This window comes from Acipenser ruthenus, chromosome 6 (genome assembly GCF_902713425.1).
Source record: "Acipenser ruthenus chromosome 6, fAciRut3.2 maternal haplotype, whole genome shotgun sequence".
NCBI classification, from domain to species: Eukaryota; Metazoa; Chordata; class Actinopteri; order Acipenseriformes; family Acipenseridae; genus Acipenser; species Acipenser ruthenus.
The window spans coordinates 74,012,848-74,038,507 of record NC_081194.1 but is presented as its reverse complement, the minus strand read 5'-3'; the positions used below and the strand labels follow the sequence as shown (position 1 = coordinate 74,038,507).

General features: G+C 40.6%; 1 protein-coding gene across 2 annotated transcripts in view; it reads left to right on the top strand.

Moving 5' to 3' along the window:
• The window catches only part of LOC131737346 (hippocalcin-like protein 1), a 43,340-nt gene extending 31,859 nt beyond the window's left edge, over positions 1-11,481 (top strand). The window contains exons 1-4 of one of the 2 annotated variants that reach the window (XM_059025797.1): positions 5,006-5,140; positions 5,620-6,018; positions 9,780-9,885; positions 10,235-11,481. In XM_059025797.1, the coding sequence (XP_058881780.1) occupies positions 5,641-6,018; positions 9,780-9,885; positions 10,235-10,332 (582 nt within the window). In that variant the 5' untranslated portion in view covers positions 5,006-5,140; positions 5,620-5,640 and the 3' untranslated portion in view covers positions 10,333-11,481. Of the gene's footprint in view, positions 1-5,005; positions 5,141-5,619; positions 6,019-9,779; positions 9,886-10,234 lie in introns of those variants that run through there. The other variant, XM_059025796.1, reaches the window with a different exon arrangement.
• Positions 11,482-25,660: the final 14,179 nt, after the last annotated feature.

Genomic DNA, 25,660 nt, shown 5'->3' with positions numbered 1-25,660 from the left:
TTGGTGCCATGTTTAATCCAATATTTTTTATCTTGTGGAATTTTATTGTATATTAATAAAATCATCTACATCTTTTATTTTTTTTTGATAGATTGAAATCCATGACAAATATGAAAGTTTCATATAATTTCAGTACTATGGGCAGATGAAGTGAAATACCACCAGAACAGATTCTCAACTTTTTACACTTATAGCTTTAAACTCTGTTTCAAAGCTCTTCTCAAAATGGCTGCTCTAGTGCAGTGATGATAGTGTGAGGATTATTACCCACTGATAACACAGCAATAACAATCCATGATGTGGTACGGAACAGAAAAGCTAGAGCACTTGTTATGTTTTTATTTATTTCTTTATTTTAAATCACTCTTCCTGCAGTGATTTAGAGAACAGATCCCAGTGCACTAGAGCGGCCATTTTGAATACAGTTTTGAAACAGAGTTTAAAGTTATAACTGTAAAACATTGTCAGAATGTTACCTATGAAAAGAAAAATTACAGCTACGTTATTAAAACAGGTGTAACAACACGTGGGGATATGTAACGCTGTATTTGTCAGACCACCACTACTTCTTCTTTAACCTGCTCCAGCTGTGCAGAGGCTGAAAATGAAACTCAACTTCATTCTTGGACAGCAGGCCATGCAGACAGTGTATTGATTACATGCAGTCTTACATACATTAAAAAGAGAGGGAATATAAAATGTGATGAATATACCAGTACTTGGTATACCAGAGACCACACAGGAGTCTCCACTCGCTATACTTGTGCCTCAACCCTGCCCAAGTGAGGATGACCCTCCAGCAAGGTGAGGGGTGATTCTTGTTGCTGTTCCATCTGTACTGCCCCCCAATATGATGCTAGCTCCTTTGTCTGTATGATGCTACCAATGCCCAGAAAAAACGAGCTGCACAGCAAAATAATGTTTTTTTTTTCCTAGAAAAAGATCACTCTCTTGTCATATTTGTTGAATTTATGGACGTTTCTAGTTTTTTCGTAAGCATAAGTGGTTAATACCGTATTATGCATAATTTCTTGCCAACATTATTATTTTAGTGTTTGATTTAACCAATAAAACACTGATTGAATTACACTGGTAAGGTCAAGGACACCAACATGTGTTTGCTAAATGAGCTGTACTCTCTGGTATACTGTCTGAGACCCACCAGAAGCTGTAAGTAATATCCCTATATTTGGATTTGGCTCTGTCTTATTGCTGCCAAAAAAATAAAAACAGTCTAACATCTGGTAATCCTCTCTGTCTCTGGTATTATTGTTTTAAATTTTTTTTTTTTTTGCTAACATTGTTAAATGTTCAAAAGTCAGACAGAATCACTGCTTAAAAGCTTGAAACGAACATTTTGGATGAAAACTAGAGTGAAATGCTTGTGTGTTTGTTGTCAGATTAAACAGCAGGCAGACAGAGAGAGGATGGCTGGGGTGTTTTGATTTGTGCCCGGTATTACCCAGTGAATCATAAAGCAGCTGTCATACAGATTGTATGCAGTGTCTCAAGATGAGTTATGCAGTAACTGTACATAGTAACTATTTGAAAGAGCAGAACTGGAACAGAAATGAAAGCTTTTTGTGTGTGTGTATGTGTGTGTATATATACACATATTTATATAATCAACAGATAATGGACAACACAGTGTTGTGTATTTTAGAAGGTCCAGTGGATAAAAAACTAGGAAAAGAAAGGGTTTGTGATGAACAGTTTCTGAAGCCTCTCTGCTTCGCTCAAGGCATCCTTGCCTTCCGTCCCCCACCCACCCAACCTCCCACCGTCATTACCCTTTGTATTTTGGAGTCATGGTTCTGTGTCTAACATTTCTGATAATGTACTAAACTGTGGGACTAGCCATGCTGGGTCAATACCATTTAAATTGTTATTAAGGTTTCAAAAGTGCTCGCAAACTACATAGACAAAAGCAACATTCAGCACCAAGGCATAGTAAAAATGACCAATAATACTCGCAGTGGAAAATATAAAACTGCACTGAAAGGGTATCCACCACAGTTAACCCAGGTGTATCAATATTCTGCAACTGTGCGGATTTCAAAATGCAAAATATTGTGTAAATATAAAAACACCACTACATGCATTTCCCATTACTGAATTATTTCTAATCAAGAAGATCTTGTGCATCTATCTGCCTTCCTGATGCTCTGTGTTGTCATTGCAGGTGACTGCCTTAAATGATCTGTGTATGCAGCTTTCCATTTTTTTATATCGGTCCACCTGTGTTGGAATATTTTGCTGGATGACGCATTCGATGTTTCTTTTGGAATTTTACCTCCTTCCACAGATTCTAGATATTCCAAATCATCAAAAAATATGTTGCTTTGTAATATGTGGAGGTGCTAAGTTATGTTTGTACTGATGTAATGGAGTAGTTGTTCCAGACAGTGAAATATTGCAATAATTTGTATGCATGCGCACAGGGATTAAATATTCCATTCATGCAATTGTTTTAAATTTTTTTTTTTCAAACCAACGTAATTAATAGAGGCGTAAGAAAACTTGTTTAATTAAATTTTTCAGGAAGCCTTTTTGAAATTGTACATGGTTCTTTGTTGTGTTTTAGAGCAACACAGTAGTGAGTCTTAAAATGCTACAGAACACCCGGCAAAGTTTACAAGAAATGCATTAAATTACCTTTGCTGTGTCCCGTGTTGTCCGTATCGCAGTGTTATATTTTTAAACGTATTGCCGACACTTTTGACATTTTTAATGACACTTCATGGGTCATAAATCAACTAGGCAATACATTTTGTAACATTTGCTTGTGAGCGTGCACCATGAGAAAATAAAATCTCCTAAGGATCACAGTGTGTATCCAGATCGCTGGTCCTCCTGCAACAATGCTAGTTTTCTGTTCCCTCAATACGCCACTCATTTCAATCATGAACTGTATACACTGCAATGTTAGCAGACAAAAATCTCTTGGCGAATGTCCCTGAAGTTTAAAAAAAAAGAAAGTAATTCCCGGGTTTATTTATATATGACGTTAGAATAATAAATATATCAAAACTGATGTATGTTCTGTAGCATATTATAAAGTATAAAGATTTGATTATTAAAAATATATTGTTCAGCATTCTCTTGAAACATTTAGAGAGGCAGTTGGATCTACTGTCTTTTGTATTAAGAAATGGGAGGCCATGCTCTTGCTGTCCTGTTACTGAATGAAAAAAAGCACTCTAGTATTGTGCCCAGGGGCAGCTGCATGTAATACACTGACCTGGGTATGGTGATTGGGGTCACTTTTACTGTATAGCATAATACGATTACAGCATGTTTTTATATTGGAACTAGGTTGGTAATGTTTTTTTTGTTGTTGCAGAAAACCAGTTGTGACTCACATCAATAATGTTATGCTTATCCAGGCTATAAATAAAAGAAAACACTGCTCATTCAATTATTCAGGAAGGAAAGGCTTTCTGCGTTAACAAAGCATACAAAACGGATGTAATGAAGCTCTCCACATGCAGCTCTTGCAATTTCACTGTCGGCGGTTCAATATTTTTATATTTAACTGGTGAGCTACTATTGCTTCAGTGTTAATTATAGCTCTCGGAGGACTGATTACCAGACGGGTCACTGCTTTACATATAGACGGGTTTGTAAAATTGCGAAGCTTTAGCTTTTTCGTCATTTAATTCTGAAATTACAGACACTTTCTCTGACGCCTGTAATGTGTATTTCCGATACTTGTCAGGGAATATTAAAGGGAATAAAATACCTTTTAATAAAAATAAATACAAATTGAGTTGCATAATATTTTCCCAGTTTTCAAAACTGTCCCAATGACTGCAATAAAAAAAAAAAACTGTTTTGTAGGTCTACACTTCCCCTTTATTCTAGAACTGGCCAAGAAGTGTTAGGGCTCCCTTTGCAAAAGAGATGAGGGCAGACTTGTAACCAGATGAAGTTAGTCCCTGAAAGGATGTGTCAAAGCAGTTCCTAGCATGTGCACTCTTCCTACTTTCCCTCGTGTTCTGTGAATGTATCCACCATCCTGTGTGCCTCCCACCTACCTTATTGACACACAGTGAGTGGAATCTCCTCGGGACTATTACAGTGCTGTGAAATACAACAGATTTCAGTTTAATATCTGATGATTAAGTTACTCCCCCGTGCTTAAATACAATGTGTAGTTAGATGTACTTGAGACTGCAGATGGTATTCCTTGGAAGATTTTCTCTCACAGTAGCAGCTGCCTGGTCCTCTTTTAGCAGGTGTTCTTGCTTCTTCATAGGAAAACTCACCCTATTCACTGACAAGCAGAGGCCCAGACAAACCTGCTCAGAGTTTTACTGTAGCCCTAGGCATTGAGGCTGGCCACCTGCATAGGTATATATTGACACATACTTTAACCCCTGTATGCCTTTAATCTTTTTTTGACACACAAGAGAAGTATTGTTTTATTCTGACACTCCTGCTTACAGGACACCCCTGTATTTTTTCTTTAAAAAATGATGATTCTGAGGTCTTATAGTAATACTATCTGATTTTTTTTTTTTTTTTTACCTTCTGGCTTCCTGCGTTTCAAAAAGATGCGCCTCTCAGTCAGTTTTTCCATTTAAAGTCGACCATGAAGTTAGCAAAATGCAACGCTTTCGTCCTTGGTGGAGAAACATTCCAAGGTTTTTTAATACAGCTTTTAATATGGGATTTATTTTCCAGTATTGTTATTTCCGACTTGGACGTCAAACTTTGTGTAACATTAAATACATACGATGCCTCAGGCACTCCAATCTCTCAGAGAATTGTATTTACTCGCTGCTAGCTAAAAGGTCATGGACTGGCTCCTCCAGTCTGCTTGTGGTTTGTTGCTATTCCTTTCCCTCATCTGTTTCCTTTCAGATATATGCTGGGGAGAAAACAAAATCGACTCAATCTTTTTTTACATGCATGGTTATAAAAAAAAACACGTAACCATGGAACTTTCCAGAATGTGGTATACATACAGAAATACAACCTCTCCTATTCATATCTGTAAATTGTTGCCAGCGGTAGTACATTTAGCAGTAATAGTAAAATGGGAACTTTCCAGTGTTTTCAACCAAAATATTGTGTTCTAAGTCTGCAGTCACTAAATGATGTACTGTAATTATTTGGAAATTATTATCCAGGGGAGGTCAGTGAGCTCTTCTCTATATTTTCATGGATTTGCTGGAAAACTCCAGCTACATGCAAATATGCTATTCTGTATTTTAAAAACATTATTAGAAAACAGGAAAGATAAGCATATTGACAGAGTTTAGAAGTGAGCTCTTTTTTAAAGCATGGAAATTCATTTGTATGGACAGCTCAGTTCTGTTTTTTTTTGTCTCTGCATCAGTACGTCTGCATTCATTTATTATAAGAATGCTATTCCACATGTTGTGTGGGTGTAGGTCGGGAGGTCATATCAGCACTGAAGATGGAGATTGTGTTGTGTTTTTAAAATGCGTCAATGTTTATTCCCATTGCTTTTATATAGTTTTTCCCCCATCCTGAGATCCTTTTTTAAAAGCTGTTTTTGCTCATTCTTGCCCGATGACCTGCTACAACCAATTCAGTTTCATGCCATCTGTCGCTGCAGTCCTCCTAATGACTTCTTCTGGTTTGTTTCAGGTCTAGACAGCGCGTGCGAGGATGGGGAAGCAGAACAGTAAACTGCGCCCAGAGGTGCTACACGACCTGCGGGAGAACACCGAGTTCACAGACCACGAGCTCCAGGAGTGGTACAAAGGCTTCCTCAAAGACTGTCCCACTGGACACCTGACTGTTGAAGAGTTCAAGAAAATCTATGCAAACTTCTTCCCTTACGGAGATGCATCCAAGTTTGCAGAGCACGTGTTCCGCACCTTTGACACCAACGGAGACGGGACTATAGACTTCAGGGAGTTCATCATTGCACTCAGTGTCACGTCTCGGGGGAAACTGGAGCAGAAGCTGAAGTGGGCGTTCAGCATGTATGACCTTGATGGGAACGGGTACATTAGTCGGGGAGAAATGCTTGAAATAGTACAGGCAAGTACCCCTTTTTATTGCTAGTTTAATTCCACTCAGGGCTTTTAAATATAATTTCATATGCAAATACTGCAAAAGTGTTTCAAAGTAATTATTTGTTTAGCGTTGTACCTTCATGAAAGATATTTTATTCAAAGTGCTAACATGTCGGATTCGGTAAATACTTTAGAAGAATGCTAATGTAGTACTAATTAAAATATGCAAATAAAGCATAGTGTGACAGTTTATCAAGATTGTGCAACTTCCAATCCACACTCACCTGTGTAACCTCAGTAAGTCACTTCAACTCATTAGGCCTCATCAGCATGGCCTGTTCATTCTAGCAAGCAGACTTCCTGTTGAAACCCTGTCAGGTCTTGTTGCTTTAAACTGAGCAAAGGCAGAGTGTCTTTCATCAAACATCATTATGGAGCACTGGTAGGTCAGGCCAGTTATTTGTACATCATCAAGGTACTTGCGTGATTTGAATAACACTTATGATTCAGTATTATTTACTTGTTCAGTGGTGGTGAAATCGACTTTCACTTCAGCCACCCGTACAACTACTGTCGGCTTTTCCAACAAACTGAAAGATAGAGAGAGAAGAAATGCTGGAAAAGTTACAATGCTATACCTCTTTACAGTAAATTATAACTGGACTAATTCTGTGAAAAGAAATGGCTGCAAACTCAAGTTTTTACATATCTTTATCTGTCATTTAATATTGTTTATATGTGTCCATGGTGAGGAATGCTTATGAATTGTTCCATTTGCTGCAGCCACTGCAGAACTTGTTGCTTGTATCTGTGGGACTGTTTTGTTACACTAGCTTTAAACATTATAGGTGAAAGGCAATTGTTTGGGTGACCTTGGCCGACCTTTTCTCATGGTAACAATGGAACAATAGAATGGATTTCCTACTAACTTGAGTGAGCAATCACCCTTTAAATGAAGGTGTGCTGATTGCCCCCTGGTGGGTATGTAGCAGAACACTAATGTTATCATTGGACTGCAGCTTTTATTTAGGACTCTTGTTTTTTTTTTTTTTTTCTGAAGCATTTTAATGGTCATTGATATTTAAAGCTTTGCATTAAGCATTTTCTTAACTGACAGGATATCAATGTTTTACAGAAAACAATAACACACAGCGGTAAGTAGACCTCAATAATAATAACTGTGGCGACTATTCTTCTGAGGAACTAAATCGGAAAGAAAACAACATAACATCCTGTTGGGTTTATGTCAGCGATAACTGTGATCCATTAATAGTAACCACGTGGCTTCCAATACAAAATGCTTTATCTACAGTTATAGCACAGATATAGTTTCTTACCAAAAAGATCAAACAAGTAGCCTTTATTTAAAAATAAATCAACAAATAAATACAGTATTGTGAGCGGTGTACCCCAGAAAACAGACTAAAAACTGGAAACATTTGTTTTATTTTAATGAAGTAGATTAACAAAGAAAACACACACGCACTCCAAAATGCGTAAGGTGCAAAGTACAAAATTAAATCAGTATGAGAAAAACATTACTCACACACTTATGAAACGTGCACCTATTTTGTTTTGGGTTAAATAAGAAATATTTGTGATTTCTCCTAGGCAAAATCTGTTTTCTACAGCTTTGTAAAGAAATTCCACACAATGCTCCTTTGCTGGATGCCATGTTTTAAAACAACAAATGCGGAATATGGCAGTAGATGTTGCAAAGAATCACACAGCATGCAGTGCATTTAACATTAATAACTGTATTCAAACAGAGGCTTTTTTTATTAGTACAGTCAGCACCTGGATATCAGTTACCCAGATACACGTCAGTCACGTTTTACTACCCTTGTATTAAGAATAAAATCAACCGTTATATATCTGACGAAAATGCAGCCAAAACAAAGCGAATGAGACAAGCTACAGTAATGTAACAGTTAATCATTAAACAGTTTTAGATACTGTGATTTTTTTAATTTATTTTTTAATCTGTGATCTTTAGTTGTTTTTGTGAATATTCATTTGCAAGTACCCAGATATCCCGGTATTTTTCATGACAGGTACCCGCTTCCGGATTTTCTACCCGTGCTGACCTCTAATATATATATATATATATATATATATATATATATATATATATATATATATATATATATATATATATATATATTACACAGTACATATAAACAGAATGAATATGTAAATTAAGGGACAGTGTCCATTGATGAAGGCTCTACCATGTGGTATTTGACCGCGACTGGAGTTATGCATCCCGAGGCCTCTAATGAAAGTCAAGGTCAACTACCACATGGTAGAGCCTTCATCGAGAGGGATTAGAAAATTATTTTCTTCACAAAAGACACTTTAAAATCTACATTTACCCTTAACTTGTAATAATTCTGAGAAAAGTTTTAGGAAAATAGGCCCGAAAATGTTCATAAAGGATCACATACATAGTATATATATTTAAACCTGGAAAAAAAAAAACTTAGCACTAGACCACAGATGATAATCACCCATAAACAAGTTCATCTTTGTTGGACTGCAGATCTGTGCTAATAGACTAAGAGGAAATCCTTCCAGTATCTGATTACCATGATGATATTGGCACCAAAAGCTTCAACAAGTATAACAATGTGGGGTGTTCAACAGGATTAATTAACACTGTATCAAAAGCAAAAGCTTTTACAGTCACATCACTTTAAACACTTCATGCTGACACTTTAGTCCTTAATTGCATCCCAAACATGAAGCGTACAGATGTCACGTCAAATATAAATAATTACTTGAAAAACGAAGCAGCATATTGCTTCGATGCACTTTTCAAATATTGCAAGACTTTTTCTAACAACAGATCAGTCATCTATTTAGAACCAGTTTTCTTTTTGGTGTGATTTATAGGATTAATGGCAGTTTGTTTTCTTGTGTAACAGTCTGCAATGTAAGCATAAACCCAGTGTCCAAAGTGTAATACGATAACGTTTTTAATAAAAGTACCGGTGTGCTCGAGCGGTCTCTGTCAGACAAAAACGGTTTCTGTTCTGTTAATTTCCAAATTAGTGTGTTGTAAATAGAAATGGTATTACTATAGATTATCATTTTCTTAAGCCATTTTTAGTATAATCAGAAGTTAATAATGGATTGACCATGTTTTGTATTACACCGTACAACCAAAAGGGTCACTGCAGAGTTCTTCCCATGTATGCGTTCTGATGAATCAGGTTAGGATCACCTTTGCTGGAGACCTGTCTGTAAAATCTCTTTAAACCAGCCCCTGGTGCCTCTAAGCAATGGACAGAGGCAATGGCCTCTTAGCAGAACCCTTCCTTCCTAATAATGAAGAAGAGAAGTTACATTTCATGGTGTTTTACTGATTTAGTGACTGCAATAGGAAAAGGCTTCATGCACTCAGCCCTGCCAGTTGTGATGATGGGACGTGACGAGGCTTCAGAAGTGAAGGCCAATAACATTTCTCCTTGCTAGGAGTTGGATTTTTCTATCATCATTCCAAATGTAGGCGATCTCAAATGTTATTTGAGAAATGCGACACCTAATTTGAAATGTGCCTCTCCTCATAACTTTCCATTTTGATGCCATCAGTCTCCAAAGATTAAACTGCCTAATGTTGCACTGTGAAAACATTTCTAGGATTTCTAATGCTAATATTTGCTGTTCAAACCTTGAATGTAATTTCAATTTTCTGTAGATTTTTTGTTAATGACTTCACAAAGGGTCTTTATCATTCTGTTAAGTTTTTCAAGTTTGTAACAGATAGCTTTTCTCTTCCGTAAGGCGATTTACAAAATGGTGTCCTCTGTGATGAAGATGCCAGAAGACGAGTCCACTCCAGAGAAGCGCACAGACAAGATCTTTCAACAAATGGACGCAAACAATGATGGTAGGTGAAGCTCTGCACTCCAGAGGCAGATCTTTCACACCTAAACCAATTAGAATTGAATTACTGATTCATTTCAGCCCCATCACATCAAATACATTTTAGAGAAGGCAACATTTCATGGTAATTGATTTCTACTGTAAATTTCGAAGCTTATTTAAAATCTATTTGACTCCCGTTCCAAACTGTTGTGTTTTGATGTTAAAACATCTTGCTCTTTCTTTGTTTTTTTGGGTTTTTTAACCCTTTTGTCATAGATGTCAACCCACAGCCAAGCATTTTATGACCGTTTTTAGACACACACAGGAACTACAGTTATGTTTATTTATTTTTTATTTCCTTTCTCTCTCAGGTAAACTTTCTCTTGAGGAGTTTATTAAAGGTGCCAAGAGCGACCCTTCCATTGTGCGTTTGTTACAGTGCGACCCCAGCTGTGCAAGTCAGTTCTGATTGGACATCTCACCTGTCTGGACACTTTAAAGTGAACCACTGGCTTTGCTTGCAAATGGATGCCTTTTCACTCATTTCTAGATCATTGGTGGACACAAATTCATTGCCACATTCTGACGGTTTCTTTTTTCTTTTTTTTTTGTGTATCAAAGTGGAAGCAGCATTGTGCTTGACTTATGCAACAGTTTTATTTTAGGATGATTTATTATTATTATTATTATTATTATTATTATTAAACCCACAGGTATAAATAACTGTTCCATATGTCAGCTTCTTTTAAGTTAACTGTTATGTTTACAGCCAGTTATAAAGAGCTAATGTGTAACAATAAGTAGCTGATGTAGGTGAGACTGCCCATTTCGAGATGCTGTTTTAAAAGAAGCACCTACTGGGGAAGGGTGCACCTGTTTGTCAAATTCCAACTGAATGTAGTTAAGATGTGAAAAGATGCATTGAATTGGTTTGATATCTTCTCTTTAGCAGACTTGCTTGTATGTATGTAAATGTAACTCTCTGAATTTCGTTGCTTATATTGTGAAGTAAACTTATGGGAGCACTATGTATTGAATGAAATTGTAGTTGTTAAAAAAAACCAAATATATATATATATATATATATATATATATATATATATATATATATATATATATATATATATATATATATATATATATATATATATATATATATTATTTCCAGTACTGATTCAAAGTGCAGATTGATTGGCAAATGCTATTCTTTTTTGTGATGCTTAATCACTAGTGACTTTGCATGACCATAGTTTTGTGGATATATTTGTATTGATTTAAGTAATTAATGTAACATTTTAGTAAATACAAAGAATGGAAGTTATTATTATTTTTGTTTTTTAATATATAATTAACATTACTATGTTATTCTTAATGATCCTGACCAAAAAGGCTCAGAGTTAATGTATATGTTTTAGTGAAACGTGACCTTTTCATTGGTGCAGAATACAACCAATTACTGGTAGACAGCATTTGTTGTATCCTTTTGCAAAATCTCTAGATAGATTACTGTCCATATGTTTATAATGAACCTTGTGCATTCCAGTGTTACTTGATATTATTTTCATCTGCCTACTGCCAACAAATGTAATTAAAAATAAAGTCTACCTTTTTCGTGTGAGCGCGTGATTTCTGTTGCAGTAATATAACCCAGTTGTAAATGCTAGAAAACATGAGCACATTCCAGCCAGTGACCAGTGTTGTATGTATCGTGTGGCTGACTGACTGTCTTACCCGTGATTAACAGAATGGTTTTTTCACTACAGTAAGGTAAACATGTTGGGTACTTGTCACAAAGACGGCCGGAGTGGGTGGCGTCAGACCAGATGCAGGAAATAAATAAACAGAGAGATGTGGTTTGGTATAAGCTGGGCGCGTGATCGTGCTCAGTATTTAATAAACAGAAAATAAAAGGTTTTAAACACAAAAACACGGGACACGGCACTACACGCCAAAATAAAAAGACAAACAAAACGGACTACACAGACAAAACACGGTGAGCAGATTTACCTATTATTATTATTATTATTATTATTATTATTATTCTTCTTCTCTTTACCTCCGTCTCCAATCCCGTTCTCCACTCACCGAACACCTCACTACGAGTGACTAAACGTGCATCTATTTATACTGTTGTGCTGGGATTCAATTACTAATTAATTATTCACTTGAATCCCAGCACGTGAATTCATTACGTGAAACCCCGTGTTCACATATTATATTTTAAATGCACGTGCGTGATGTGCAATCCCTTGCCTAAATACAAATATACACTTTAAATACACGTGAAACACAGACCCGTTTATATCCCGTGTACCAATCTATACACCAACATTAACACACGCACGCAACATACAAATGCACACAGGGACGGGGCACATTGCCACATATACCCCCCCTTGTGCGCAGCACACATGGCCTCAACGGCCACCTCCCCCCTTAAAAATCCAGCAGTCCAGGACAAAGTCTCGGGCTGGGAAGGGAGGCTTCAGTGGGCCCTTGGCTGGCAATGCTGTCAGCACCCCTGCCGGTAGTGGCACGGCTGACAGCCTGCTGGTCCATGCTTGCAGCGAACTTGCTGCAGGGGATGCTGGTCTCCTGACCTCACCCCCTTCCTTCGTAGCCGGTAGCTCCCCTTGGTGGGGCTCCGACCACAGTACTGCCGGCAGCGAAGAAGCTGCAGTGGGAGCAGGTCTCCGGACCTCCCCCACGATCTCTGGCAGCGAAACTGCTGCTGGGGTTGGTGGTCTCCAGACCTCCTCCCCCTTCTTTGTGGCCGACAGCTCCCCTTTCTGGGGCTCCGGCCACCATCCTCCCCGTGGTGGAAGTACGGGAAGCAGAGACAGCTCCTGCTGTTCTGCTTCTGGCGGTGGTGGAGGCAGAGGCAGCTCCTGCTCCTCTGCTCCTGGAAGTGGCAGAGGCAGCTCCTGCTCCTCTGCTCCTTCCGGTGGTGGTGGCGGAGGCAGAGGCAGCTCCTGCTCCTCTGCTCCTTGCGGTGGTGGTGGCGGAGGCAGAGGCAGCTCCTGCTCCTCTGCTCCTTGCGGTGGTGGTGGCGGAGGCAGAGGCAGCTCCTGCTCCTCTGCTCCTGGAGGTGGTGGAGGCAGAGGCAGCTCCAGCTCCTCTGCTCCTGGCGGTGGTGGAGGCAGAGGCAGCTCCAGCTCCTCTGCTCCTGGTGGAGGTGGAACCAGCAGGTATTCACCCTCTGCTGGTGGAGGTGGGAGGGGCAAGCAGTCCTCCCACTGCGGTGGAGGTGGAACCAGCAGGCATTCACCCTCTGCTGGTGGAGGTGGGACCAGCAGGTATTCACCCTCTGCTGGTGGAGGTGGGAGGGGCAAGCAGTCCTCCCACTGCGGTGGAGGTGGAACCAGCAGGGATTCTCCCTCTGCTGGCAGCTTGGGTCCTAGGGCTGTGGAAGCCCCGACTTCCCTCCCTTTTGGGCTGTGGACGCACCGACTCCTCCCTTTTGGGCTGTGGACGCCCCGACTCCTCCCTGTTGGGCTGTGGACGCACCGACTCCTCCCTGTTGGGCTGTGGACGCACCGACTCCTCCCTGTTGGGCTGTGGACGCACCGACTCCTCCCTGTTGGGCTGTGGACGTTCGGGCTCCCCCCACTCAGGCGTAGGACGTTCGGGCTCCTCCCACTCAGGCGTAGGACGTTCGGGCTCCTCCCACTCAGGCGTAGGATGTTCGGGCTCCTCCCACTCAGGCGTAGGATGTTCGGGCTCCTCCCGCTTGGGCTGTGGACGCTCAGGCTCCTCCCGCTTGGGCTGTGGAGGCAAAACCAGCAGGCATTCTTCCTCTGCTGGTGGAGACGGGGACAGCAGGCATTCTTCCTCTGCTGGTGGACCTGCTACCTGGGCTGCTGTTCCACTTATAACTGCCTCCAGGTAGCTGAGGACCAACCCCACACCTTCCTCCCAGGTGCTTACGGTCTGTTCCCTCGCATATGCCTCCCATCGCTCTCTGTCCATAAACTGCAGGAACTGGATGACTACTGGTATAGACTGGGCCTCCAGCCCAGCATTTTCCAGCATCCAGTCCCGCACTTTGATGGCATCTTCTGCCATTTTTATTTTTTTATTTTTATTTTTTTTAAATCCAAAACTGCGGTTCCTGCTCTGGCCTGAGTCCTGGAGGCGCTGTCGATCCCACTTCTGACACCACGTGTCACAAAGACGGCCGGAGTGGGTGGCGTCAGACCAGATGCAGGAAATAAATAAACAGAGAGATGTGGTTTGGTATAAGCTGGGCGCGTGATCGCGCTCAGCATTTAATAAACAGAAAATAAAAGGTTTTAAACACAAAAACACGGGACACGGCACTACACGCCAAAATAAAAAGACAAACAAAACGGACTACACAGACAAAACACGGTGAGCAGATTTACCTATTATTATTATTATTATTATTATTATTATTATTATTATTATTATTATTCTCTTTACCTCCGTCTCCAATCCCGTTCTCCACTCACCGAACACCTCACTACGAGTGACTAAACGTGCATCTATTTATACTGTTTGTGCTGGGATTCAATTACTAATTAATTATTCACTTGAATCCCAGCACGTGAATTCATTACGTGAAACCCCGTGTTCACATATTATATTTTAAATGCACGTGCGTGATGTGCAATCCCGTGCCTAAATACAAATATACACTTTAAATACACGTGAAACACAGACCCGTTTATATCCCGTGTACCAATCTATACACCAACATTAACACACGCACGCAACATACAAATGCACACAGGGACGGGGCACATTGCCACAGTACTGGATGCCTTTTCGCAAACCAACGTGTTGATAGCAAATTGGATAATTCCTTGGTTATCAGCACATGACACTACCCACACCCCGTTCATGTGAAGTGAGGGTTTATCCAGTATCCTATGACTCAGAGAAGAAGTGGTTTGCATTCATCAGGCTAGAAGAACATTTGACAAATGTTTTGTGATTGGAAATTGGATTCTGTAAGGCGCAGGGCACAGGTGGAATTGTGTAGAAGTGCCAGCATCTCAGCTCACCTTCTCCAGATGACTTTGCTGGCAAAACAAGTGTGAAGCATTCTGTAAATCAAAAAAGAAACAGTAAAATCATCATTCCACTTTTCAACTCCATAAAGAAGGGAGAAGAGTGTGCTGTAGAAAAGGCCAGACCACAAGTCATTCTATTGTGAAGATAACAGATGCCGCAATACTAATTATTGCTGTCATTCCCTCTACTTTCTGTGAACATGCAGTGACATTTAGATCAAATCAATAGGCCACAGAATGACTTCACCTGGCTACCCAAGGTTTACATAGTGTGCCACACTGGGACATGCTCTGTGTGATGTTAGTGGCTTTGTTGGTATTCCATATTCCTGGCATGATGCTTGGAGAATAGAAGTTTAAACATTACTAAAGGGAAAACAAATTGTCAGTGCCTCGTTATAGATTCCAGGTAACCACGATTTGGACACCACACTATAATTTATTTTCCTATACGCTAATTTTCCTAACTAAAGAGGAAGGATACTGAGCTACTTCAGATTAGATCCTGTATTGGATCCAAGCCCTTCATGGTGGCTTTTGATGTCACCCCCAGACCACAACCAGTATTTCATCATCTCAGGAACCATTCTTTTCTAAATGAACAGAACTGGAAAATAGAACTGACTACCAGGATACATATTTGTTTCCCACAGGGGGCCTGCTTGTTCTCAGTTTCATAGCTAGGGCATACAAGCCAGTGTAGGTACCAATAGAAAAATCGGTTAACTGCGAATTGGAATGCTTATTGAATTGAGAGCAACTTGGATAGTTTGTTAGCTTCCTTTGATAGTTACCAAATGCTGATTGAATATGAAATATTCGCTATGAAAGGGTGCAAAATAGAGGCAGCACAGTTACAGTAATTTCCATTTAAGAACTAATTTTGTCCCTTTTGAAAAGCAGTCTACATTTTTCTTACTATACCCAACCTTGTCTCACATGTTAACTGTAAGCTGTTATGATGTAAAAATGTAATGTATAAAGTAGCGTGGGACAGATTAATAGGGCTGTGTCTTGTCATCCTACAAGTGGAGGTGAGACTCATTGGATTGGAATGCCTAGCTTATATCCACATACACAGTGAGTGGCTTCTCTTACTATTATGATAGCCATGTGCTGGTAATCACTAGAAAGCAGCTTTCGAGCTCAATCACAATAGTCTCAGGCAGGTCTTTTTAAGGTCCCTCTTAACAATAAGTACTGTCATTATCCACCAGGCCTGATTTCACTAGATGTATAACATAATCCTGAGAGCCACGCTGAACCCCTAGCACACCTGTGATTAATGAACTTGGAGACTGGATTCCCTATTGGGTTTCAGCAGACACATGCAGTTCAGTCCTGATAGCTCTTAAACACTGTGCAGTCAAATAGCTGCTAAATGCTTCAAATGTGGGTGCTGCTTTCCTGATCTAATCTTCCTTTTACTTTTTAATTTTTTCTTACTTTTTGATGCTCCCATTTAACCAGTAATGCAGCTTCTGAAAACCTACAAAATCAGCTCACAGTATTATGACTTCTAGGAAAGTACAGCAGCCGGGTGCAGTATTCTGTATTTTGTTGCTGCAAGACATATGCCTTCTGTTTTCCATGCATCATGTGCTTCTATAATTAGTGACTAAGAAAGAAAATAAAAATGCACTTTTTTGTTGTTTTATCAATCTTTGTTTTATATAGTGCCTGTCATAGTGGAGCAACACCACAAAGCGCTTTACAAGATGCAGTAACAATAAGAAAATCCATAATACTTTAAATACAGAGACATGCATAATACATGCATATGCAGTAAAAAATAAATAGATAAAGCATAATACATTAAATACAGTGGAAAGTGCATAATACATGAAATAGTAGCAGCAACACAGCAGCTAATATCAGGCTTAAAGAGCATGGAAAGCAAGAGAGAACAGGTTGGTCATACACTCTTGAAATAAAGTCTATCTATACGTAGCAGTTGTTCCTACACAGATTGGGCAGAGATGAGGCTTGGCAGGAATGCAGTATCTTACACTGCACCAAATCTTTACCACTGCAAAAGACCCGATACATTTCCCTTGGCGCGCATTACCTCATGTACCCTGCAGGGGTCAGTCTTGTACTGACCCCTCTTACCTTGTGTAATACCACTGACCTTTGGTGTGTACTGAAACACTCAACTTAAATACTCAAGTATACACAGTGTAATGACACTGAGAAATATTGAAGTCTACATTTTGTCAAGTTTGTCATAATTTTACCAGCTAAAGTGGGAATTTGAGTTTTCTGAACAAGGCCCATTATCTCAGATTGATAGATTAATAATGGAAGCCCAAGTACAATGGCAGCCTCACAGAGTGTATCTAATGCTTTACATGGAGCTGATAATGCCTCGAAAGGATTACATTGTAATTGTAGTTCGCTTGGCAGCTTTCTTTTAATAATGAAATGTAATTCATTCCAGGAATTGCTTGGAATACACATTGCAAAGTGGTTCTTAAATGGCAGCACTGATATGGCACCTTGGTACTTGATAACTAGTATGTATTGGTTCATACTGTTGGTTTGTGAAAATATGAAAATGTACAGAACCAATGCATTGCCATTGAAGTGTCACTGCTTTGTCGTGATGATCAGGGCATGGTAAGTGTTAAATAGCAATTACAGTGCTTACCGATGCTTTCACTTTATTACACTTTGCAATGCTTTTACTATGGGTTGCAATGTAGATGTACTGCAGTTTCCTGACTAAGCGTCAGGAGTGTTTTTGATATTGTATCTTTTATTTTTTTTAAAAAAAAAGCTGTATCTGAATGGCTGCTGCCTTCTAAGCCACGTTTGTCATGTGTCCTCCACAACTGGACTTCAGTGACTGCAGAGGAGAAGCACATTCACCTGAATCAGACACAGTGCCTCTATGCCGCAGCTCCTCGTCGCATTTTGCTTTTCCAGGATTGACACGCATCATGGCTTCTGTTTTGTAAAGCTGCCCGCATTTAGTTTGACAGAGCAGTGCAGGCCCTTCTGTAAGACAGCATGTACTGTATCTTGGGTGTAAATAGTGTGGGGGGGGAATGTAAGGTTGGCAGGGAAGGGCTTAAATCTGTCCCTGCCAGCAATCACAGGTGTGGCCGTTCCCCAATTAGGTTATCAAGTGCTAATTGGGGAATGGCCATATGTATAAAAAGGAAGCAAATGGTTGTTGGGTGGGTGGTGGTTGGGAAGGATGAGGCCCAGCCTACAAGCGTATGGTTCTTTTGTTTATACTTTTTTATTTTGGCCCTTGTGCTGTGTGTTGTTTGTTTCTGTGTTTAATAAACTGCAGCTTTCTGTCTCTGGGTCTAATTCCTGCCGGAAGCCAGCCTGGGCCGTGACGCTACCCTGTCCCACTTGGTAAATTGGTTTCGTTTTTTGGTATTGCCTTGAAGTTCATGCAACAAAGCCATTTCACAACAGAATAAAAGACATTACTTCCGAGGACAATTTTGCATAGTGCATTTGCCGCCCATTGGTCAAAACTTGTAACTGTTACAGGGAAAATTAAAATCTGAATTGTTGGGACTAATGACATGCTGAGAATTGTTTCAATTCTGTAATGTAGTTAACTATCTAATTGAATGGCCCTGTTTGACTTATTTTCTTCCCAGTAAATGTAAGCTATTTTCTGATATTTGGTGTTTTTATGTGACCAACTTGGTCAACTGAAAACATGTACTATTTTCAGACAAAAATAAGTTGACAGAGTTCCCACTGGGTCTTGGCTTCATAGAAGTGTAATGTTCATTCTTTTTCCTTTTTTTGTGACCATTCTCCAACAGTTCAAACAAGGGTTTAATGTGTGTGTCAATGTCATGAATACTGCTCATTGTGAATCTTCAGTTATTTGTATAATACAGTGTGTAACGCCAATCTTGTAATACTGCCTGTCTGTTGGCAGCATGCCCACCGAGAGGGCAGGGAGGACGGGGAAATTTCCCCGGGGCCCAACGCCTCAAAGGGGGGCCCTGATGGAGGGGGAGCTTTTTTTAAATATATATATTAAATATTTTAAAACAACTAGACCTGCACAAGACCCTTTGCGTTCCCGCCACCACATTAAAAAGAAAAACTCCCGTACTGCACGCCGAGCCGATGTGCTTCTGTGGTGTAATGATTGTGTATCCAGGCGCTGTCAAACACTTCCTTTCACACAATGATTTGAACTTTCGCATTTCATATTTTACTACACCAAAAAGCTGAAAAAAGGCATAGCAATTTTATGTATTTTTTTAAAGACACTTAAAATTTTTAAAAGAACCCTAAAGTTGCACAATACCACAGTATTCTATTATTAAGATCTATAATTTGCTCAAAACAACGTGGTGCAGCAGTTTGTTAGAAAAATTGTGTCGTGTAAAATAAATAAAGTACTTTCTTCAGCTGGTGGTAAACACAAGTAGAGAATGATCAGTTATCTTGCTTAAAATACAAAGATATTTACCAATACAGGCTATTAGTTAAGAGCAGAGATAAGAGGTTTATTTTTGGCACGGGATAAATAAAATAGTGTATAGCAACACCATTAAAATGTAGTTTATGCTAAAAACGTATATTATTTGATGTTAAGTAAGCTTCCGATTAATGACTATTATTCACTTACATAAAAAAAAGTTTGAATACTGTAAATAACTTAAACATAACTACTTTGAGAAAGAGTAAACTATCCTGCTGCAGATTTTAATTGAGATATTGAAACTTCTACGCGTCATTGACAGTTTCCTTCAAACCCATTATCAGAATACTGTATCGGTTGAAATGATCTTCCTCAGACACTGCTAAGATTGCAAGTATCATTGCTTGGTTTAGACTACAGCATACTATTATTATTATTAGTTTATTTAGCAGACGCCTTTATCCAAGGTGACTTACAGAGACTAGGGTGTGTGAACTATGCATCAGCTGCAGAGTCACTTACAACTACGTCTCACCCGGGGGGGGGGGGGGGGGGGGGGACACAATTAATGGCATTTCTCTGAAACAAATCAATATACCAGCTCAGATTTAGATAAGGACTCCACAAATAGATATATAAAGTGATTTGTGACATTTTCTATGGCACATATAAAATATGCATTAAGCTTATTTGATTATGCTGCTGTATAAGACAACATTCAATACCAATAAAGCAAAATAAAAAAATAGAAAAAAGAAATGGAATAACTTCAGAGTTTGGGATGAAAGGGGGAATAACTTGTCAATCAATGGAGTTAATTATTATTATTTTTTTAATTAATCTAATTATACAGCGAGGCCTCAGAGCTGATTACTGGGGAGCCCTGTTGATTGTTAACTAATGATCAATGGACCCTCATGGGTGCGTTATATACTACAAGGGGATTTCTTTAAGGCCACTAAATGAATAACTTATCAAATGAAATGCATTAATATGTAAGATAATTTTTATATAAAAATAGCATGCCCTTTTTTATTATGCGACTGGGAGTTTGATGGAATCGTAATAAATTGCCTTATAACGCCAGCTCATTATTTATTCCTGACTGTATTTTATTAGCCGGTAGCAGAAGCTTTGTAAATCAAGACTGCTGTTGGAGGTTTTATTTTTTTCCATCAGCTCAGAATGTTTCAGCAAAGGAGGGCAGTTTATAACCCTAAAATGGACCCCTAACCTCCCCCACTACCCCGAACCATAAACTAAAACCCTGACCTTAACCCCTAAGAAGAGGGATCTACACTAATAGCTACTGAATAATGCATTGGGAATGCTGGCAGCAGTATCATGGGTGGCCTGTAAAACACAAAATAACTGGTCAATAAGGTGGCATATACGATATCAAAGTCATCCACATCAAATCATATTGCTGCAGCAGTCAGGAAACAATACACTTCTGCAATATGACTGGATATGACACATGTCAATAAAATGAGATCTGGTCATGTGAACACAATCCCTGCCAGGCAGTGATGGTCAGCAGCCGCGAGCGAGAGCGAGAGCGAGAGCGAGAGCGAGAGCGAGAGAGAGAGAGAGAGAGGACTGTCCCAACCATATAGGGACTATTGACATGTATGCTAATGCCAATACTGGCAAGACATTTTAAACTCACTTTTTTGGAATTTAGATAGTGTCAGTTGGGATTCTAATACCTGATTCACAGGAAGTTAATCTACAGTGATGCACCCAAGTGAAGATAAAGTCTGGGAACAAACTACAGAGAAAATCGCTACTTACAAGAAATCTGAAATATATCTGACCAAAAGGAGAAATAAAGAAAGAAAAGAAAAATGGAGCAAAAGGAAAGCGCGGATGAGCAGCTGTGTCGGTTGGAGGCAGAAGGGGCTCCTATTTGTGGGTTGTGTGGGGACTTTGGACACTGCTTCGTGGAGTTCCCATGGGGAGACCACCTCTTCAGGGAGGCCTTTTTTAAGGCATGAAGTGGAGACATGTGAGGAATGGCTCCACCTGAAGGCTCTCCTAAGGGGAGGAGCGGCCATCCCCGAAGGCAAGCAAAGAAGCTGGTGCTAGCTCCAGAGCCACAGAGGGAGAAGCCACGGTCGCCATTGCCGGAGTGCCCTGCGCTGCTATCAGCATTGCCACTGTCAGTGCCACCACTGCCAGAGTGCAGCCCCGCTGTATCCAGCACCACAGTGCGAGGCCCGCTGTCTCCAGAGCCACAGAGAGAGGCCCCGCTGTCTCCAGCACCACAGAGTGAGGCCCCGCTGTCTCCAGAGCCACAGAGAGATGCCCCGCTGTCTCCAGAGCCACAGAGAGAGGCCCCGCTGTCTCCAGAGCCACAGAGTGAGGCCCCGCTGTCTCCAGCACCACAGTGCGAGGCCCGCTGTCTCCAGAGCCACAGAGAGAGGCCCCGCTGTCTCCCGAGCCACAGAGTGAGGCCCCGCTGTCTCCAGCACCACAGAGAGAGGCCCTGCTGTCTCCAGAGCCACAGAGAGAGGCCCCGCTGTCTCCAGAGCCACAGAGAGAGGCCCCGCTGTCTCCAGCACCACAGAGTGAGGCCCCGCTGTCTCCAGAGCCACAGAGAGATGCCCCGCTGTCTCCAGAGCCACAGAGAGAGGCCCCGCTGTCTCCAGAGCCACAGAGAGAGGCCCCGCTGTCTCTAGAGCCACAGAGAGATGCCCCGCTGTCTCCAGAGCCACAGAGTGAGGCCCCGCTGTCTCCAGCACCACAGAGAGAGGCCCTGCTGTCTCCAGAGCCAGAAAGAGAGGCCCCGCTGTCTCCAGAGCCACAGAGAGAGGCCCTGCTGTCTCCAGCACCACAGAGAGAGGCCCCGCTGTCTCCAGAGCCACAGAGTGAGGCCCCGCTGTCTCCAGCACCACAGAGAGAGGCCCTGCTGTCTCCAGAGCCAGAAAGAGAGGCCCCGCTGTCTCCAGAGCCACAGAGAGATGCCCTGCTGTCTCCAGCACCACAGAGAGAGGCCCCGCTGTCTCCAGAGCCACAGAGTGAGGCCCCGCTGTCTCCAGCACCACAGAGAGAGGCCCTGCTGTCTCCAGAGCCAGAAAGAGAGGCCCCGCTGTCTCCAGAGCCACAGAGAGATGCCCCGCTGTCTCCAGCACCACAGAGAGAGGCCCCGCTGTCTCCAGAGCCACAGAGAGATGCCCCGCTGTCTCCAGAGCCACAGAGAGATGCCCCGCTGTCTCCAGAGCCACAGAGAGAGGCCCTGCTGTCTCCAGAGCCACAGAGTGAGGCCCCGCTGTCTCCAGCACCACAGAGAGAGGCCCTGCTGTCTCCAGAGCCAGAAAGAGAGGCCCCGCTGTCTCCAGAGCCACAGAGAGAGAGGCCCCGCTGTCTCCAGAGCCAGAAAGAGAGGCCCCTCTGTCTCCAGTGCCAGTGTTGCCACTGCTGGCTGCATGTTTGGCATTGCCGCAGACAGCGTTGCCACTACCAGCAACATGGGGAAAGAGGGACATGTTGGGAAAGGGTTGGTGTTTTAGGGAGCTGTGAATTGATTAAATGATTAATTAAGGCTCCAGCCACAGCTGTATAAATGGGTGTTAGATAGTAATGATTAGAATTCATGTTGGTGAAGGTATGTTTTTGTGTTCCGTGCTGTCTCCTGTATTATTGTGAGTTTTGTAGACCTTGTGCCTTTTTAGTTTCTTAATGTGTTTTGTTTGTGTCCATTCTGTGTTTATTTGTTGTAAATAAATGTGTGCGTTAGCGTTTAACCTGCAGCTTCTGTGTTCGGAGTCTCTCTCTGTGGCAATAACATCGGTGACGCTACCCTGTCACAAGGACAAAGGACGTATTTCTGCTAATAACAACGAAGAGCACTCAAAGATAAGAGGATACTCAAACTCAATGGACATAATAGCAGCCAAAATCTACATTTAAAAGCAATCAGGTCATGTTACCACAGAAATGATCAAAAAATATGAAGTTAATCGAAGAGGACACATATTATACTGTATTATACTGTAGCTCAATTATTAAACATGACTCTACTCTTTCATTTAATCAGGCCTTGATATATTTTATAATAAGCTCACAAACTGTGCATCCCCTCCAACACTGATCTTTTATAAATATCACATTCCATTAAGTCGAAGTCAAGCACTCACATAATAAAATGATCATATTATTACCGGAGCTAGACTTCCCAATATGTCATCCTGCATTAACTTCCCCTGCCAACATTCTTGTTTCCAGAGCAGACATGAAGTCAGAAATCAGATCATTGTGAAGTTGATGTTATCAGTGTTCATTAGCTGCGCTTGTAAAATCTTGTGATCCAGGTCAAACTGACTTAAGTCATAAACGTAGGAAAATGGATTTTAAAAAGATAAGCAATTCAACATTTAAGTCATGGTTGGCACACTCAAAAAGACTACACATTTTGCTGTTTTTTTTAACTTTAAATAAAGTTATTAACCTGAGAAAAACTGCGGGCAAGTTGAGTTTCTGTAGTTAAAGAAACTTGTGCATATCTTATTTCATATTACAATTTTTGCTCCAGTTTAATTCTGAGAAACAGAAGTGTTTATTCAGAGTATATAGTTTATACAGTAATGTCATGATTCAGGAACAAATATTTTGTGGCATTGTTTGAACCTAGGCCTGTGAAGCAGCATATAGTAATTGAGCCTTATATATTCATTCTGAAATCTGAACAATGATAAATGGCTACATGCCTAGCGCAGTCTGTCAGGTCATCCCCGAAGTGACAAGGGGTGGTAAACTCTTTATTATGTATGGCGTTCTGTTTGTTTCTGGAGTTGGGAGCTGTCAATTCTTCCTAGTTGCACAGTAGCCATCAAATTTCACAGGGTGCACCAGTGCTGCAGGGGTCAGGACCTTTGTGACATCATTGTGAGCCAGCAGCTGCAAGCCACTGTAAGGTATAAACATTTAATGAAATAACTTTGTGTAAGATTTTAACTCACATAACCTCGTGAGTCAGTCAAAATAATAAGAGAGGCAAGGTTGGATAGTAAATATGACTTTATATACTGTAAAGACATAAATATTTGCGAGTCTTTTAATCTAATGCATTTTTCGCGTATGAAAAGAAAGTAAACATTTTTGGCACGAATATCTTAGTGCTGTACATATAATGAAGTAATATACTCCCACCAGTGCAAACAGATCACCAACATTTCTGGAGCAAAATAGGTTTTATGGGTGTGATTCACAAATATTTATGGCGTTACAGTATTTTGTTTAAATATAGCTGTTAAAATAAGTAAATAACAGAAAATGTTTTTGAAGTTCTTACCACAAGTTTTTTTCTTTCTTATGTAGTATGTTTTGTAATTCAGCAGTTTTTTCATTCAGCCATTATATATATATATATATATATATATATATATATATATATATATATATATATATATATATATATGCAGTGTACAAAATTGAAGGCATATGAAAGAAAAGTTTAAAACATAATTGTACACAAAAGGTTTGAAAGATTATTTTATTTTCAGAATGTTTCAGGCAAACACCCTATTTACACAACCTACTCAACACTTTGAAGAGGCAAGATAATTTGTATTGTGAAACAACAGTTAATGAAAAATAAAAAAAAATGGAAATGTCTTGGTTCGATAAGTATTCCCCCCCGAGGCAATACTTGGTAGAACCACCTTTGGCAGCAATTACAGCTGTGAGTCTTTTGTGGTAAGTCTCTACCAGGTTTGCACATCTGGATCGTGCAATATTCGCCCATTCTTCTTGGCAGAATTACTCAAGCTCTGTCAAGTTGGACAGAAATCTTCAAGTCTTGCCACAGATTCTCAATCGGATTCAAGTCCGGGCTTTGACTGGGCCACTCTAGGACATTCACTTTCTTGTTTTTAAGCCACTCCAGTGTCGCTTTGGCTCTGTGTTTGGGGTCATTGTCCTGTTAAAAGGTGAATCTCCGTCCCAGTCTTAGGTCTTTTGCAGACTGAAGCAGGTTTTCCTCAAGGATTTGCCTGTATTTAGCTCCATCCATTTTGCCCTCTACCCTGACAAACTTCCCAGTCCCTGCCGATGAAAAGCATCCCATAGCATGATGCTGCCACCACCATGCTTCACAGTAGGGATGGTGTTACCTGGGTGATGTGCTGTGTTGGGTTTGCACCTGACATAATGCTTTGCATTTAGGCCAAATAAGAACATAAGAACATAAGAAAGTTTACAAACGAGAGGAGGCCATTCAGCCCATCTTGCTTGTTTGGTTGTTAGTAGCTTATTGATCCCAGAATCTCATCAAGCAGCTTCTTGAAGGATCCCATGGTGTCAGCTTCAACAACATTACTGGGGAGTTGGTTCCAGACCCTCACAATTCTCTG